This window comes from Rousettus aegyptiacus, unplaced genomic scaffold (assembly GCF_014176215.1).
Source record: "Rousettus aegyptiacus isolate mRouAeg1 unplaced genomic scaffold, mRouAeg1.p scaffold_m13_p_5, whole genome shotgun sequence".
In the NCBI taxonomy this organism is placed as follows: Eukaryota; Metazoa; Chordata; class Mammalia; order Chiroptera; family Pteropodidae; genus Rousettus; species Rousettus aegyptiacus.
This window is the reverse complement of record NW_023416308.1, coordinates 72,621,495-72,640,196: the sequence shown is the minus strand read 5'-3', so window position 1 is coordinate 72,640,196 and position 18,702 is coordinate 72,621,495. Positions and strand designations below refer to the sequence as shown.

The following is an 18,702-nucleotide window of genomic DNA, read 5'->3' as shown; positions in this document are numbered from 1 at the left end:
AGAACCTGTGAGCAAAACAAAATAGTTGTCTTGTGCGACTAAGTTTTGGGCATGCTTTATCATGTTCAAAGATGTATCGTGAAGCAAAAGTAACTGGAACAACAGACAGGAACTGCCAAAAAGGAAGCAGATTGGTTACAGAAAAAAAAAAAAAATGAAGCTATATTTTCTTTGATTATCTAAGCCTGGTTTGACAGAAACCATTATCTTATCACAGAGGACTAAATAAACTATAACACTCTTTCGATTATTAAGAATACCTATTTTTATCTACTGCTGCTATAATAGAAAATGTCTCAGTTAACTGGAAGACTCTGGACAGTCCAAAAAGAATTTGGGCAAGATACTGCTTTCTTATCTAGATTTTCCATATGAGACTAACATTCCCATGATGCCATTCAGAGTTCTCTGGTAACCCATTTCTGCCTCTTTCCCTTGGTGCATGGCACATAATGGGTATTTAGCAACTTTGCAGAATGACTCAGAGGGTCTGGGGAGTCAGGGGAGAGATAAGATATTCCAGACAAAGCAAAGGGATCATGGTGAGTAAAGGTAATGAAGATGGGGTCCTGGGGAGAAAACAGGGGTCACTTGAAGCTCACTCTTCATCCTTCCCTATATAGCCGCTTTCCCTCAATATTCATGTATCCCTGTCCTCAGGCCTTTAGTCAAGCTGTTCTTGTTACTTGAAATGTTCTTTTCCCATCTGCTTAATGAGCTCCTACTTATTCTGCAAAGCGTAACTCCACTGTCATGTTGTCTCTAATAGAGCCCCACTCCAAGTGGAGTTAATCTATTCCACTCTCCTGTAACACTTTCCACAACCTCTAGTATAGCAGAATGTTCTGCATTATATCTAATTAGTAAGTTTAGATGTCTATTTTCCTTGATAAACTATAAGCTACCAAAGAGCAAGGATGATTCCTATTCGTCACCTTATCTCTTGCCTGAGTGTCTCTGTGCCAAACAGGTCAAAAAAGAATTATCACTGCCTTTGAAGAGCCCACATAATTAAGGGGAGAGATAGTCACACTGCAGTCACACTTTAGTGTCATAAGAGCTGCACAGAGGTACGGTAGGATGATGTAGAAAGACAAATCTTCAGAAGGAAATCTGGAAGTGGCACAAAGTAGGTGATATTTGAGGTAGGCCTTGAAACTGAAGTCAGAAGTTTACATGGGGAAAATCTATGGAGTCAGAGCTAAAAAGGTCTCAGAAGGGAACTGCTAAATAACAGGAACATTTGGTCATGTCTGGTCAATCTTTTATCTCCTTACTCCTGGAGATTCCCTGCTCACATTATTTCAAGTTTTTTTTTTTTTTTTTTTGCATTACCCAAGGCCACTCAGTCTTCCCAATTACATCAATTATTTATATTAAAAAGCACCTATCATTTGAACAAGCAACTCATTAAAAACATGAGTTAATAATACAGGAAAATGTATTCAAATCAGTAGCAATCACAGAAATTCAAATTACAACAAGGAACTACTTTTGTACCTGTCAAGTTGTCAGTTATTTATAAAATTATAATATCTGGTATTGCAGAAGAATCAGGAAAACCAAAACTAGCCTTTCTGAGAGGCAATTTGATATGACATATCAAAGCCTTACAAATAACTGCATCCTTTGAATTAGAAATTCCATTTATAGGAATTTGTCCTAAGGATAAAAATCTTTGTTATAAAGATCATGGCATTAGTTAAAATTGTGGAAAATAATAAACTATCTAAATGTCCAACAGAAAAATCAAATAAATTTGGCACTGCAATAATTTTAACAGTTAACATTTATAGTGTGCTTATAATGTGCCTGAAATGATCACGTTTAATACCACAGCAACTTATAAAGCAGTTATAAGTGAATGTTTAGTGGGACTTTTCCAGTTGCACCAGAATTGGCAAACAGAAACCAAAGCTAAAAATAGAGAAGAGGTAAGCTCCTCATAAGGTAAAGAGAGCAATCAGTAACTGGGGCTGGGCTAATTATGGAATATTACTCAGCCATAAGAAGAGATGAAATACTGCCATTTGCAACAACATGGATGGACCTCGAGATAATCATGCTAAGCGAAATAAGCCAGACAGAAAAAGTTGAAAACCACATGATATCACTTATATGTGGGACATAAACCTAAAAGCAATAAACGAACAGGACAAACAGAGACTCATGGACATGGACTATAGACTAGTGATTACCAGAGGGTAGGGGGAGAGGGAAGAGGAGGGAGGTAGATGGGGTAAAAGGAGTCGAATATGTGGTGACATTAAAGAATTTTTAAAATGAATGAATGAATGAATGAAATTGTACCGCCTGGTAAATGTCTGCTTAGGCAATTGACTTATAGACCTGCCCTGTACCACTGTGGACAGAGGAAGGGGAAATGGAGCAAGAAGTGTTCGCCATGGATGCGAGTCCACTGTATCAAGCAGTCCCATGGAAACTGCTGGCCTCAAGCCCTCTTGCTAGGTCCTCATCTAAGAGGGCTGTCCATTGAGCAAGTGGGCCCCAGCTGTGGGATACTGAGAGTGAGAGGGGCTGGCCTGAAAGAATTTAATACTAGTTTCCCCTCCAGATCTGGAGGTTAAGCAGTGGGCCAGCCTAACCTTCGAAGAATTCACAAGCGAGGGGCATGTACACACAGGCAGTGCTGGTCAGACAACCAGTAAAGGTCATCAAGGAGGACCCAGCAGCAACTATTTAGAAACACTTATCCCTGTCCCTCTCCTTCTTGCTCATCCCTAGACACTGTAACAACAGGAGTAGTCCAGAGAGACTCTGTTCTCCCACCTCCACACGCTCCAAATAAACCAAGTCTACCTTTCCCCACTTCACATCCCTAGAGTCACAAGTCCGGTCAGTAATAGGAGTAGGAAAAGCTTTCGATTAGATGTACTAAAATTTTAAAATGGTGAATTTTCAATAGGTTTCAGACTCTGCCCAAGGTATCATCAAGGGATTTGTCCTCTAGAGGAGAGAGGAGATTTTGACAAAGCACACTTTGGTGTTCTGACCGGGGAAAAATAAAAGCATTCATGTTTGCACTCCTCTGAGTTCGTATTGTTCAATTAACTGGTTAAAGTTGCCATTATATCCACTACGTAGACTGAATTTAAAGCTCTGAAAGATAAACTTGCTCAAGTCCACAAACCATGTGGGAAGCTTAGTGTAGATTTCAACCCAGAGCTAATTTAAGAACCCATGCCTTTTACAGGTAAATCAGGATTTTTCAGTATAGGGGGCAAAGACACATTCCTAGGGATCTCCAAATCCACTTCAAAAAATTTTTTTCAATAAAGAGGTTTCATCTCAAGGATAAAGGTGATCTTAAAATTCGTAAGCATAGTCTCAGTCATCTAAATGATCATCTCACAAGTGAAAGGTGCTCCTTGATTACCAGTATTTGCATTTGTAATCTTATTGATATCAAATATTAAGTTCTTTAATATCATCACCAATGACTAATGAGAAAGGACAGAGGTGACTGGATATATAAATAACGTAGTCATACCCATCAAAAGCCAAATGGCTTGCTATACAAGCCAATGTTTCACTATAGTTCAAACACAGAAAAGAAAGGGACACAGAACAGATAGGACCCACAGAAATAAAGGCAATATTCACATTTTAAGAAATTTAGTTTCAGCAAAATATCCACTGTTGTTAATAAGAATTACATTGATTCTGAAGTTATATATTTGTTTTGGTTTTATAATTGGAGAAGAGCTATAAGTATATACTTTTATCTCATAATTTTATAGACATTTTGGTTATATAATAATAAAGATAATTTAATTTTACATCAAGAACCTGTAAAAATGTTTGTTTAAAGTGCCCTCAATTACATATGCTTGAGAAGCTCTGTCTTATGTCATTCTGCCTAAGCAGCTATTCAAACTTATGTCTTGGAAGACTGATAAAAGGAAATATTTTCAATATATTAACTTAGAGCATACAAAAGGTGGTAGAGTATTACTCCCTTTTGTAAAATAAACACAGTATGTATAAACATAAGAAAAAAGAGACTATGAAATACACTTAAATGTTAATGTTTATGCCATGGTAAGGATATTATAGGTGATCTCTTTTAATATTGCTATTTGTTTTTATAATAGTCTATTTATGATAACTTTAAGAGTGAAATTTTAAGTAGTACAAAAAATTCAATTTTTTAACAGCCTGTCCCATGAAAGTTCCCAAAACCTGTTTCCAAAAAAAATAAATTTTGCACTTGCAATCCAATACCAGCTCAAGCTCTTTCTTCATCTAAAGAAACAAAACTAATCCTAAAGTAATATCTGTTTAAAACGTCAAAGCATATAAAGTCCTGGTCTAGCAATAACTTACTGTGCTTTGGGGACCAGGGCTACAAGGATGAACAAAGGACATGGTACACTCTAGAAGCTGCCAGTCTGGGGGAAGCACAGCATAAATACCAGTTAGTGGTACTAAGGCCCAGTGACACAGGAGTGTGGAGAAGGGGCTCCGTGACTCACTCTGACGGGGAGGGCGAGGCAGCACACGATGCCATAAGATGACACGTGAACCGAGTCCTACGAATGCGTGAGGAAATGAATGCAGAAAGGTGAAATGGCGGATCACCCAGCAAGCAAAATCTAAACATAGGTATTGTGACACTGAACTCACTGACCACACTAGACCAATCTCATCTGGGCTCCTATGGCACTGGTCTTTGTCATCTGTATGGCCTGCCATTATAATTCAAGTTGCTTCCCCAGCAAGTTTGTAAACTCAGAGGGGAATTCTATGCACACTGTAGACCATATTATTTGTTAATGACATTATCTTCAGATAGACTTCTAATGGGCATTAAACTCAACATATCATAGCCTCTGTTGATACTTTAAAAGGTATGTATACGTCTATCTTATACTCACTTTTCCCTCTAGAAAATTATATCAAAAAAGTCAAAAGATCAAAGCAACAGATTCATTTCGAATAATCCCTACATGAAAATCTACTATGTAGAAAAAGCTCTTGCAAGCCTGCAGAGCTCCAGCTGGGATGTTCTCCCAAAGCAGGCCAGGGAAAGATACACTGATTGCCTACCCAAGAAATTCCTCCAAGTAAATTGCGGGGATGGTTAATGAGAACTAAGTGCTGTGGCTCATCAGCTTGGGTGAACCTCTCAGATGTTCCATCCCTATAACAGAACAGGCCTGTGTTGTATATAACTGAATAACTAGAAGTAACATAAATGTCTAACCAGGGGAAATGTATACAGAAGGTATGGCACATTCACTCACATGATATTTATAAGACTTATGTACATGTCTAGAATTTGCTTTAAAATATTCCAGCAAATAAACAAGATGAAACAAATGTGATGAAATCTTGATAATATTCGAAACTATGTGACTTGGTGTTCGTCAGACCATTTTCTCTACTTTTGTGTATGACTGAAATTTTTCAAAATTAAAAGCTGGAAAAAATACTTGTAGAAGTAAATAAAATATTCACAATGATGGCTTGTGAAAAAAGCAGAATACAAAGTGATAGTTCATATTAGTTATAACCATGTGAAAAATAAGTATGACCAACCCAATAGCAAGAAGCACCCCTTAAAGCCCATCTGGATCTCTAGATATCACTTTTATTAAAACAAAAGAACTCTCTGAGGATATGGCTAATTCTAAGTTTGTATCAGAAAACATACAAGAGAAGCCTGGAACATCTTGTCACACCAGATACCAAAGAAACTCAAATACTGTTAAGGTCATGTCAAAAGAACTCAGAAGACAACTTGAACAGGCTCACTGGCTAAAGACAGCACAATCTGAGTATAATAAGGGTAACAAATAGAACAGATTCAAACACATCAAGTATGTATAAATATGTGAGCTCATAATACTAAAAATGCCCTAATTGATCACTTTGAAGCATACTAAGGAACTCACGCACTATTTTGACAACTGGTAGATAGACAAAAAAAGAAAGCATAAAGCTGGGGATGGGAATAGTTGTGAAGTATAAATGACAATGACTTTGATAGTGCCTTACTTATAACTGATGCCTGACAAGTGGCACCAAGCCCTGAGATGCTTACACTATCGTGTAAAACGCCCATCATCTAACAAAGGGAGCAGAGAGATACCCCATGTGAGAATACCAAACTGTAACTGAAAAAAGTGCTTGCGAAAACAAGCCAAGAAAGGGGCTCAATTTGGAGAGGCCTGGAGGGTAGTAGACACCAGCCTAAAGAGTTATGACTTACTGGAAAGTTTCTACATTTTTAAACCAGTCTCAAACATGGGATCCAGAATCTCACGCATTGATCTTTATATCTCCTAGCACACACATTTTTTCCAGAAACTGGTCAAAGTTATAGCTCCAGACAAATCCTCATGTGATTTCATTTCCCCTCCTGGAAATCAGGAGAGCTTTGAGATGTTCCTTTCAGGAAAAATTAACTCCCTAGAACTTGTTGTAAGATCTAACTTGGGAATTTCATTTACATTCTGACCTCGTAAGCTTCAGATCTAGCCAAAATTTGAAATGATGTGAAGACACCTGTGCTCATGTTCAGAGATCCTATGAAAGAATTAACAAATGTCAGCCACTCCTGCCACATCCCCCTATATTAACTACCTATTCCGGGGGCAAGATGCTGTGCTAAGATTTTTCTTTTCATGTGTTATCCTAGTAAATTCTCAAACCCAGCAAAGAAAGACACATTACTCCAAGTAAGTAGGCTCAGAGAATCAAGTCATTTGTTCAAGGACCCAGAGGTCCTTGAAACACTAAGACAGGTCTTCTGGAGATAAACAATGTCCACACATCACTAACATTTCACATGGAAGGAGTGGTCATCTGAGAGGCAAAGACTTACTGTGAGTGATGCTCTTCATTACTAAATACTATCCTACCATCCAAGGCCTTTTATGGACTATCTCCCTCAGCTCTCCACTTTTCAAACCTCTTTTTGATTTCTACTATAGACTCCTCCACTCTGTATGGATTTTCACCATCCCCAAATCCCATGTGCATTGCTCCTTTCCAACTGTCATGTTTCTTTCTAGGTCCTAATCTTTTGAGTCCAACTCACATCCCCACCTCCCACTCTAGGAAGCCCTTCCATTTTTATCCCATGTTCAGAGCTCTCGCCTTCATGAAACTTGCTGTCTGGACCATATAACTCCTTATAAGGGCATTGCTTTGTTTCACATGTATACTTCTGGTCTCCCTGGCCTGAAAATTCCTTGAAGGCAGGATTCAGGATAGATATATTCCCTGGGGAAGGGAAAGGATACAAAATAAAGGCTTATCCACATTAATTTGGATGCAGACAATAGCCCACTCAAGAACTGATATTTCTCAGCATATCTCATAAGGTCGAGGTTACCTCATTCCATTTTCCTTTCTAGTTAGAAAAGGGCCAGCTAGAGACAGAAAGCAACATCAAAAGTCATTTCATTAAGCAAAGCAGCAGGCATGCATGCAATCCTGCTTCGCACAAATTCGCTGCCTTTAGGTATCCCTGAGAGAACAGCCCATTATCATTCAAGACTGTAAAGACTCCATCCTGTCTTTTTCTTTGGATTAGAAGCATTCGTAGGGCCAAGTACTAATCCTTAGCAAAGGAGTGTTTTTGTTTTTGTTTTTAATCGTGGTAAAACACATGTAAACCTAACATCTACCATCCCAACCATTTTTAAACGTAAAGTTCAGTGGTATTAAGTATTCCCATTTTTGTGCTGGCATCACTAGCATCTGTCTCAGAACTCCTTTCATCTCGCAAAACTGAAACTGTACCCATTAGACAATAACTCTCCGTTCTTCCCTCTCCCAGGCCCTGGCAACTACGATTCTACTTTCTGTCTTTATGAATTTGGCTTCTCCAGGTACCTAATATAAGTGGAATCATACAGTGTTTGTCTTTTTGTGACTGGACTATTTTACTTAGCTAAATGTCATTAAAGTTCATCCATGTTATTACATGTCCATGTGTCAAAATCTCTTTCCTTTTTAAGGCTGAATAGTGTTCCATTGTACATATACAGTCCATTTTGTTTATTCATTCATCTGTTGCTGGACACGAAGTTTGCTTCCAAATGAGTTCTGATCCAATGCTTGTGATGAGAACTCAGGATACTGGTCCTGGGTTAGAGTGGTCTCTTTGATGTTGTGAACACAAAGAACCAATCCACTGGTTCAGTTCACAGAACGGAAAGCTGCTAAAAGGAATTTCCATCTGATTATCTGTCCTAGAAATTGGAACCAGATAGAACATTTATTGAAATACTCAAATAGTCTGTTGGAATAAAGCCCCAGCTACCTAGCATGGTCTAGAAACAAACCTTGAATTCACTCTACTTTCTAAAGACCTCCATCTCCCGTACTTTTTTTTTGTCCCTCCAGCTTTATTAAGATATAATTGATGTACAACATTGTTAGTTTAAGGTGTACAACATGTTAATTTGATATATATTTTTTGCAGTATGATTACCACTGTAGCATTAGCTAACAGTTCCATCACATCACATAATTACCTGTGTGCATGTGTGTGGTGAGAATATTTAAGATCTACTCTCTCGGCAATTTTCAAGTATACAATACAGTACGGTTAACCATAATCACAATGCCGTGCATTTGATTTCCAGAACTTATTCATCTTCTAACTGGAAGTCCGTACCCTTTGACCAACATCTCAATTCCCCTCGCCCCTGCCTCTGGTAACCACCATTCTACTCTCTATTTCTGTAAGTTTGACTTTTTAGATTCCATGTAAAAGTGATACATATAGTATTTGTCTTTCAACTTACTTCACTTAGCAGAATGCCCTCAAAGTCCATCATGTTGTCATAAATGGCAGAATTTCCTTTGTGGCCGGATAATATTTGTGTATTTGTGTGTGTGTGTGTGTGTGTGTGTGTGTGTATGTGTGTGTGTGTGTCTATATCATCTTCTTTCTCCATTCATCCAGGGTCTATCAATGGACAATATAATCCATTGTCTGCCAATATAGTCCAATGTAATCTTGGCTAATGTGAGTAATGCTGCAATGAACATTGCAGGTACCTCTTGAATATCCAGTTTTCATTTCCTTTGGATATATATCCAGAAGTAGAATTGCTGGGTCATGGGTCATATAGTAGTTCTATTTTTAATTTTTTGAGGAATCTCTATATTGCTTTCCATAGTGGCTGTACCAATTTACATTCCCACCAACAGTGCACAAGGGTTCCCTTTTCTCCACATCCTTTTCAACACTTGTTATTTCTTGTCTTTTTGATGGCAGCCATTCTAACAAGTGTGAAGTACTATCGCTTTGTGGTTTGGATTTGCACTTCCCTAATGATTAGTGATGATGAACATCTTTTCATGTACCTGTTAGGCATTTGTACCCCTCCCATGTTCTTACTAGCTCACATGTTCTCTTGCCTACCTTTTCAGCAGAGCCCAGTACTTCCGTCATCCTGCTAACGGTTCGGCAACACCAAACTGTTTTCCAGTGTCCCTGCATATACGATACAGGTCCTTTGCCACCTGGCCTCCACTGTCAGTGGTCTCCCTGGCTGGAAATCTTTCTTCTCTTGGCTTAATTCTAGTTATGGCCACCTCTCCAGGACACCTTTTATTTTTCTTCTTTGTAGTTCCAGAACTTGAGTGCTTGACACACAATGGCTGATAAATTACTGAACTAAAATATATTTCTTACGCTCACATTCTCTGTTGAAATAAGTTTACAGAAAAATTCAAAGTTAATGGGATTATAGGTAATTTTTATTTATACTTTAACAGTGTTCAGATTTTCCAATGATGAGCTTACTTTTCGAAGTTACCTTTTAGAAAAATTTAAGAATAATCTGATCAAGAATAAAGTGAAGGAATAGGTTTACCAGATTCCGAGACTTATCATATAGCTATAGTTATCAAGATTGTGTGGTATTGGCAGAAGAACAGACACATGAAACAATGAACCAGAACAGAGAGCCCAGAAACAGGCCTATGCAAACATGCTCAACTGATTTATGACAAAGGTACCAAAGCAATTCAATGAGGGAAGCATGGCCCCGTCAACAAATGGTGCTGGAGCAATTGAGTATCCACTGCGAGGGGCAGGGCGGGGGGTATCTAAATCTAAATGTCACTAAAAAATTAACTCAAAATAGATTATACACTTAAATGAAAACTATGAAACTATAAAATGTTTAAGGGAAAAGGAGACAATCTCTGCAACCTAAGGCTAGGCAAAGAGTTCTTAGACTTGGCCATAAAAGTACAACTCATAAAACAAAATATTGATAAACTGAATGTCATCCTAATCAAAAACTTTTGCTATGTGAAAGACCCTGTTAAGTGAATGAAAAGACAAGCTACAGACTGAAAGAAAATATTTGCAACCACCTATTTGACAAGGACTAGTATCTTGAGCATATAAATAACACTCAAAACTCAACAGTTAAAAAAAAATCCATATAGAAAATGGACAAAAGACTTGGAGACATCTGACCAAAGAAGATATATAGATGGCAAAAATATGAAAAGATGTCCACTATCTTATCCATAGGGAAATGTAAATTAAAACCAATGGGTGAACAGTTTAACAAATGAACTGTGTGGTACATCCTTACTCTGGAATATCACTCACCCATAAATAAGAAATATATACAACAACTTGGATGAATCTCCAGATTCTGTTGAATGAAAAAAAAAAAAAAAGCCAACTCTAAAAATTACACATACATCTATTTATGTAACACTTCTGTAATGACAAAATTATAAAATGGAGAACAGATTAGTGATTGTCATGAGCTAAGGATGTGGTGGGGATGGGATGGTACGGTAATATGGCGGCACGAGAGACCATGTGGCGATGGACACGCCCTGTATCCTGACCACATCACTGTCAATATCCTACTGTGATTCTGTACTATGATTCTGCAAGATGTAAGATTAGGAGAAAAAAATGGGTAAAGGGTGCATGGGCTCTCTCTTTACTGTTTCTTATAACTAGACATGCATCTACAATTATCTCAAAATAAAAGGTTTAATTTCAAAAAAAGCTCAGGCTTTAGGACAAAGCTAGGTGATGCTGGGCAAATCACTTCCTTTCTCATAGGGCTAAAAGATTAAATTAAGAGATCCATGGTCTAAGCACAATGCATGGCACAGCGTAAGTGCTCAACAGACAGTTATTAAAATGATAATCTTAAGAGTAATGGCAATGGGGATCCAGAAAAACACAGAAAAAAAAAAACACAGAAGGAAGGGGTGTGATAGGGAGAATTTTGTTAAAAGCAAGTATGTTTAAATATTAATGAAAAGGAATAAGTAGAGGGGAAGAAGTTGAAAATTCATGACAAACAGTAAGAATGATCTGAATCATGGGATTTGGTGAAGGATGTGGGTGACAGGGAGTCAAGATGATTCCCAAGTTTCACGCTTGAGCCACTGTGTGGTCAGTGGCACCATTTACTGAGCAGACATGGGGCGAAAAATAGTGCAATAAAGAAGAGTTTAGTTTTGGGTGTGGTGAGTTTGTGTTGACTGGGAGATATTCAAGTAGAGATGTCCAGTTAACAACTGGCTAGGCAAGTCTGGAGTTCAGAACACAGCCTGGGGATGGAAATTTAACTTGGTAATGACTAGCATGCAAATGATAACTGAAGCCAGGAGAATGGACTAGATTAAATTTTCCAAGGAGAAGAAAAGAGCCTTGAGCACAGCCACTGTGAGTACAAAGGAGCTTCACGCTTTAAGGATTGGAGAGAGAGGGTCAGTCTACCAAACGAGACTTACAGTGGCCATAAAAGGAGGAAAACCAGGTATATATGGTATCATATTGGAAGATAACAGAAAGGTGTTTCAAGAGTGAGTGAGTGACCAAGGAGTGAGGAGAGAAATTTAAATGAGTGAAAAATAAACCTCTGAATTTAGTGACCTCGATGTCACTTAGTGCCTTTCTGAGAATAGCTCTGGTGAAATGACAAAGTAGGTTTCACATGAGAGCTGACTGAGAAGATGGGAAAAATAAAGACAATATAAACAACCATTAACAAGAAAAAGAGGAAGCACAGTGAGAAGGAAGGGGTGTGATAGGGAAAATTTTGTTAAAAGCAAGTATGTTTAAATATTAATGAAAAGGAAAAAATAGAGGGGAAGAAGTTGAAAATTCATGACAAACAGTAAGAATGATCTGAATACGCAGGAGAGGATATATGATCCAGTGCACAAGTAGCAGGCTTAGTTGAGAAGGGGTACCTCCTCTACTCTAATAAGGGAAAAGGAAAGAAGCCATGCAGGAGACACATACATTTGGAAATTTGGTCACAGTATGTGCAGACAGCTGCTCCCTGATAGCTTCAATTTTCTTTGTGAAAGAGAAGGCAAGGTCATCAGCTAAGACTGAAGAGTTGCCTTAATTTTTATTTCCAGCATCTAATACAGTACCTGGGACACAAGTATTTAATAAGTAAATGTACTTAATAAAATAAAAACAATAAGTTTCATTAATTCAGTTGTTCATACTCAACTTTCTCCAAATTAGCCACCAGGGGGCAATGCTGCTGCGACTCTTTCCCCTAAATTTTTTTTTCCTTCCAAATCTTTTAACTCCGTGAAATTAATATAAAATTATAGAATAGTGTATGTCATTAAATCTTTTTCCTCAAGAAAATCTGGTTTCAGCTTTGTATACATGTATATATCTGTGTTCACATGTGTACACACACGCGCGCGCGCATACACACACACACACACACACACACACACACACACACTGCAGCAGGATGGGAGGGGCTGTTCCTTCTACCAGCCTCCCACTGCAATCATATCATGATGCCCCCAGAGGCAGTACTCGCTACTCTGCAGAGGTCACTTTTTGGAATTCTTTCAGGGCACACAGCGAATACTGAATAGACCTTTTACATTTTTTTTTTTATGATTAATAAATTAGAAAAGGCTGATGAAAAAAAATTCCTAAAGCTAATCCTTGGTAACATTTGCCATAGCTTTTTTCAAGCTGTTTTCCCCCCTATACCTACCTCCTCCCTAAATTAACAAGAGGTAGTTTGTTAAATTAATTTTAAATAGTCGTGATCTATTTTATCAGCTGATTTTTCCATGATCTCAGATGCTTGATACAATCTTATATATTTGTCATTCTATAATACAACATGGCTAGTACATATGCTAGAATAAGCAGATTTTTTTTTTTTTTTTTTTTTTTTTTGAGGAGGGGGGTTAACAATAGGGCTGGAAAAATGCTTCTTTCCTAGTTTGGTTCTAATGAACTTGGGCCTCTAATGAACAGAGGAAACTGGCAGAATTCTAACTTAAAACAGGGCGCAGATATTCTCAATACCCATAAAGAAAAGAACATGTAAAAGTAGACAGTTCCTCAAGAGTTTAAGATTACACAGATCAGATCAGTTTCAACTAAAGGAACTGGACTTCCACAGTAGGAGAGACTTCCAATCATACCAATGGAACACATCACACCCTAGCCTAAGGAAAGCTCTTAGTTTGGTCAGACGCCTTATGTGCTGGAGCTGCAGGGAAGATGAAAAGGAGGCTAAGGTCATCATATGACTGTAGGGAGTCAAGTATGTACAGGCATACCTCAGAGATAATGTAAGTTTGGTCACAAACCACTGCAATAAAGCAAGTATCTGCAATAAAGCGAGCTGTAATCTTTTTGCTGGTGGAGGGTCCTGCCTTCCAATTGTAAAACAAACAAACAAACAAAAAACCCCACAACACCTGTGCAGTAAAATAAATTGAAGTGCAATAAAACGAGGTATGCCTGTACTTCAACTGGGTGAAGAAGTTGTTTGACCCTAAAGCCTCCAAACTTGGTTATTTTGAGCTAAAGTTTTGTGTTTGTTTTGTTTTGTTTTGTAAACAAAAATACCCAAGAAACGGGTCATAAACTGAGTCTGAGTGATAGAGTTGAAACAGTCATTAGTCAAATGTAGATACAATATCAAATTGTTTGCAGAAGGTTTCAAAAACAAAGTTTCAAGGTTCTTTAGAGTTCTAAATTGACAGTTAACAGTCACATTTTTACTGGATACTTTATTCCACTACCTGGTATGGTGTTACACTTTTATTGACAGGTTTTTGGAAACTGTTTGGGGGCAAATATTTTTTTTTTCAGTATTTATAAAAATACTAATAGCAAATTACTCTACCTTAACCTAATATAAAAATTCACCTTTCCTAAATAAAGTGATACAACCTGAAGAGCAGAAAAGTTTCTTAGTAATTATAATTCTTTGGCTACACGTACATGCCTGAAAATGAGCTTTAGAACTTAGATGAACACATCACTGTCCCATTTTAATTCGATGTCCACTTTCAAAAGTCCTGTGCTAAATCCTTAGAATGTTTTCCCAGCAAATAATCTAAATAAGAGCCCGATTTCATTTACATACACATACACTTGCACTCCCCAACAACAACACTTCCTTTGAAAAACAGAGTGTCACTTCCTCAGTCCAGAGGCCAGAGTCCCTTGGTTCTGATCTGGGGAGCCAAGACAGGAAATTCTGGTAAGCTTCTGCCTCTCCCCCCATGGACAGCCACTGGTGCAGCTGACAGAGGGCAGGGTCTATTCAGAGCTCCCTTGATGCACTGCAGCTGGAAGGCAACAGCTAGCTCACTTCCATGCTGTGGGAATGATCCCAGAGCTTCGAGTCAGTTTAACAAGGACATTTCATAGGAAGTGCAGAAGGAAGGGATGGGAGACCTTGACACTTTTTAGCGACCTTATTTCTATTTCAAAACACCTGCAAACAGCCCAGGGCTGATTTCAGCCAAATCTCAGTAATCGGCTCCAGTTTGTACTTTGATCCCACCAGGTACGGCATCTTCTGTTGTTTGGGGGAAGCCAGACCTCCTGACCGCTCAGCACCAGACTGTATGTACCACCTTCTGCTTGATGTTGCCAGTTTCTCACCTAGAAGGGAGAGGCTGTCCCAACAATTTCAGTAAACACTGTCGGTTAGCACCACCTGGCAGCTGAGAACCTTGATTTCTCTCGACCCCCAATACCCAGGACTGCACAACACAAAACCTGGGTCAGTTATAGCAGACCAAACTGCAGTGTCACCATCCAGGAGTTGGGTGGTGGTGGTGGGGATGTATGTGAGAGACATACAGAATAAAGGGAAAGAAGAGGGACAAACAAATGAGTCACTTCATACAAGGGCTGCACATGCCGCTGACGCTGCCCATGATGCAGAAGCTGTGGACTGGAAGGAAGCAGGCGGCCACCGGGAGGGGCGGGCAGAGAAAGGGAACGGGGAAAGGGTGTGAGACGCCTCGCCCTTTGTGGGGCCAGGCTGAGCGGCCCCACAGTTTATGCTCCCCTTTCCTGCCCATTCCCCCAATTCTGCAGGCGGAAGCCGCTCAGGATTACTATCGTCCCCGAACCCCGGGAATCAACTCTCTCGCTCTCCAAAAACAATCAATACAAACTTCAATACTGTATGTAGTTTACAGGGAGGCTGGCTGGGAAGGCGCTGCTACCGCGCCCACCCCGCGGCGAAGGAGCCGTAGCCTCCACCTGCTGGCCCGCCCGCCCCGCCCCTCGGCGGCGCACCTGTGACAGGTGTGCAGGTGCCTCACACAGACCCAAGTCTCGGGGCGCGCTGGCCGTTCCTCGCCCCCCCGGAGGCCCCGGGGCCCGCCCTCCCGGTCCGCAAGTCGCTCCCGGAGCCCCCAGACCCCCGGCAGGCCGCAGGGCGCCCCCCGCCTGCACCCTCCGCGGCCGCGCCCGCTGGCCGCCTGCACTCACATAGCGCCTCAACTTCTTCTCGGGGGGCGATTTCCTCAGCCAGCCGGTGCACACAACATCGCCGCCGCCGCTCATGCTGCCGGCCGCCTGGAGCCCGCCGCGGGGTCGCACGGACAAGGGCGCGGGCGCGGGAGGCTGGGTCCGCGGGCCGGCGGTGCGCAGCTCGCGGGGGAGGGAAGGGGCCGGGGCGGCCGGCGGCCGCGGGCTGAGGACGGGGCGGCACGGCGCGAGCCCGGCTGCCGCGCGCGCGCCCCCTCTCCCCGCGCGCGCCCGGGAGCACTCGGTGGGGGCGCCACAGCAGGAAGGGCGGTGCGCGCTCGCCACGCCCACAGCCCGCCGCGCCCCCCGGCCGCGGCTTCAAAGACGCAAACACCGCCTCCAGGCTTTGGACCCGAGAGGCCCGAGGTTCGCCGGGACGCCTGCCGCGGGCCGCGGTCCCCCGCCCTGCCTGATCTTGCTTTATTCCTGAATTCTCCAGCAGCACGCAGAGGACGCGGCTGCGCCCCTAGTGGGGATGCGGGTGGGGTGAGGTGATGGGAGGGGGCTGCGCGCTCTTGATCGCGAATCGATTTTTCAGGGAGGGTCGTCAGGAAGGGACTCGAGGGCTGCTCCAGTTTCCTATCCATTCCAGAGTTTCAGGTTTCACTGGATCAGGTTCTGCTGAAATTCCGCTTCCTAGCAAGAGTTTCTTTAACTCTCACACCCCCTTGGCGGGAGAAGGAATGAAGGAAACAGACTATTACGTGCTCGACTCTTTTACATTCCTTGTTTACAAAATTGTCTCGACGAATCTGCAAACTGGGTGGGCAGTATTATTCCCATTTTACAGATAGCTTAAAGTCCCAAAGCCGGTGTGATGCAGAGCCAAGTTTGTAATTCTGGAGGCGGTGGGGTTGTTCCTGCTCACCTGCTTTTTAAAATGGGGGAATTTAATGTGTGCAGATCAACTTGGGGACCTCTTATTACCAGGAAATAAAGGTCAGCTGGCTCCTTCACTGACTCTGGGCAAAACAATTTAGTAAAAGAAAATTCATATGATTTACAGAAACAAGGAAACAAAAATGAATCAATGTATTTCATGGCGAATTGGAAGGCAAGGTGGTGTAGACTAAGAAATTGGGGTCAAAATTCTCCAACTTATTGACATAAGTTGGAGAATTTTGGTGTTCATATGAAGATTGGGACATAATGTTACCTCTCTCACTACACTGTGGTGAGATTTATCTGAGATGAAGTATGCGGAAGCGCACACTAGACAACCCTACATTTCAGGGAGAGAGCGGAGGAAAAAAAGAAACCGTGGGTAGGGGCTCCTTTCCACTCACAGTGTACCTTTACAAGCAATATTAAAAGGTTGGTCCTTCCCCAACTTCTTCAAGAAACGAGAGTAACTCACTGCATCAACAGGGAACTGCAGGAAGGTGAGTAGGGGAAGCAGCATCTATTCATTTCCCTGCCTCTGCGGCAAAACTGTTGTTTCAAGTCGTTGGACATCCATCTGGTTTTACAGATCTTGGGACGTTTTACACTCTGGGAGATTTAGAAATTCCTCCCCAGGACCCAACACTTCACTGACTTTCTTCACTATTCAGTGTGCTGCTGGATGACATGTAAAGCCATATCCCGCTGTCGTGGAGACCAGAGCTCCCCTACCCTTCCGGTTTAGGGATCCTTAAGCCATGTACAAGGGCCACCACAAGAATCATGGCCATTTTAACCTCCGGCTAAGTACCTTAATACCCTATGAGACAAATATTAAAATACACAAGTCTGCCAAATCAATCAGAAGGCAGTGACTCCCAAACAAAATAAAGCAACTTCTGACTTCATTCACATCTGAGTCATGGTGCCAAGTCTCAAGGATTGCAGAATCTGATAAATTACATGGCTTGTTTGCAGCTACCCTCCCTATCTTTCTCATTATTAAGCTGCTAGTGCCTAGATCAAGCTGCACATAGGAGGCAGGACTGCTGAGTGCGGAGGACCCTGACTGTACCCTGGTACGGTTCCAGTCTTCTGAGTCTGAAGGTGCGTGCCAGGCCTGGAAACGGCTATCGGACAGAATGTTCCTGTCTGGGCTTTTAGTAAGTTTCTCAGTTTCTCTCTCTCTCTCTCTCTCTCTCTCTCTCTCTCTCTCTCTCTCTCTCTCTCTCTCTCTCTCTCTCTCTCTCTCTCTCTCTCTCTCTCTCCCCCTCTCTCTCTCTCTTAATCTCTTTTTTTTTTTTTTTAAAAAAAAAAACGTTCCCTGCGAGCGAGAAATGGAAAACAGACTTATTTACATGAAGCTAAGCGCCATCTATCGGAATCGGTTGGGATGACAGTACCGCCCAACCTGCGAGGATATGCACTAGTCTATAATTTAGGCAATTTTGATTAAAGACCACAGGTACTTCCTGAAGAAATTAAAGACCGGCTGCAAGGATCGCTTTGGGTTATTAATTCTATATTCTCATAAAATCTCCAGGAAGTGACCATCTTATGGGGAGGGTTTCTGTGGAGGGAGCATTGAAGAGATTAGAGAAATACACACCTGGTAGGATAGCATGGCACCATGTTTTACCCCTCCAAAGCCCGGGTTCTAAAGGGTACACTGTGGCTTTGCGTGTCGTCAGCGACAGCCTGCATCCGTGCCTGTCTGAGAGTTGAGGGTTTGTGGCCAGCGGCAGGTGCACGGCTGGTGGAACACTCCCAGGAACGGGTTGGAAGGGCTGGAAGGAGAGCTGTCCTCAACTGCACACTAGGCTGGTGTGATTAATACCACCCACGCCAGGGCTGACGTCAGTGATTGCACTGGGGGTGGGGATGGATATTTGTGTTCTAGCTTTTCTGCCTTTTCTCCCCTTCAATTTAGTTGACAGGTTAATTTCAGAGCTGAGTGCTGCCTGCCAAGGTCAGTGTGGCCAGCAGAGCCACCTTGGCTGGTGACTTTCATGACACTT

The 18,702-nt window shown here is 41.4% G+C and overlaps 1 protein-coding gene across 3 annotated transcripts in view; it reads right to left on the bottom strand.

The window, feature by feature from the left end:
• The window catches only part of GAB2 (GRB2 associated binding protein 2), a 159,423-nt gene extending 143,462 nt beyond the window's left edge, over positions 1–15,961 (bottom strand). The window contains exons 1-2 of one of the 3 annotated variants that reach the window (XM_036220948.1): positions 15,764–15,960; positions 9,407–9,690 (exon numbers count right to left, since the gene is read on the bottom strand). In XM_036220948.1, the coding sequence (XP_036076841.1) occupies positions 9,407–9,484 (78 nt within the window). In that variant the 5' untranslated portion in view covers positions 9,485–9,690; positions 15,764–15,960. Of the gene's footprint in view, positions 1–9,406; positions 15,542–15,763 lie in introns of those variants that run through there. The other 2 variants (XM_016161462.2, XM_036220947.1) reach the window with 2 other exon arrangements.
• Positions 15,962–18,702: the final 2,741 nt, after the last annotated feature.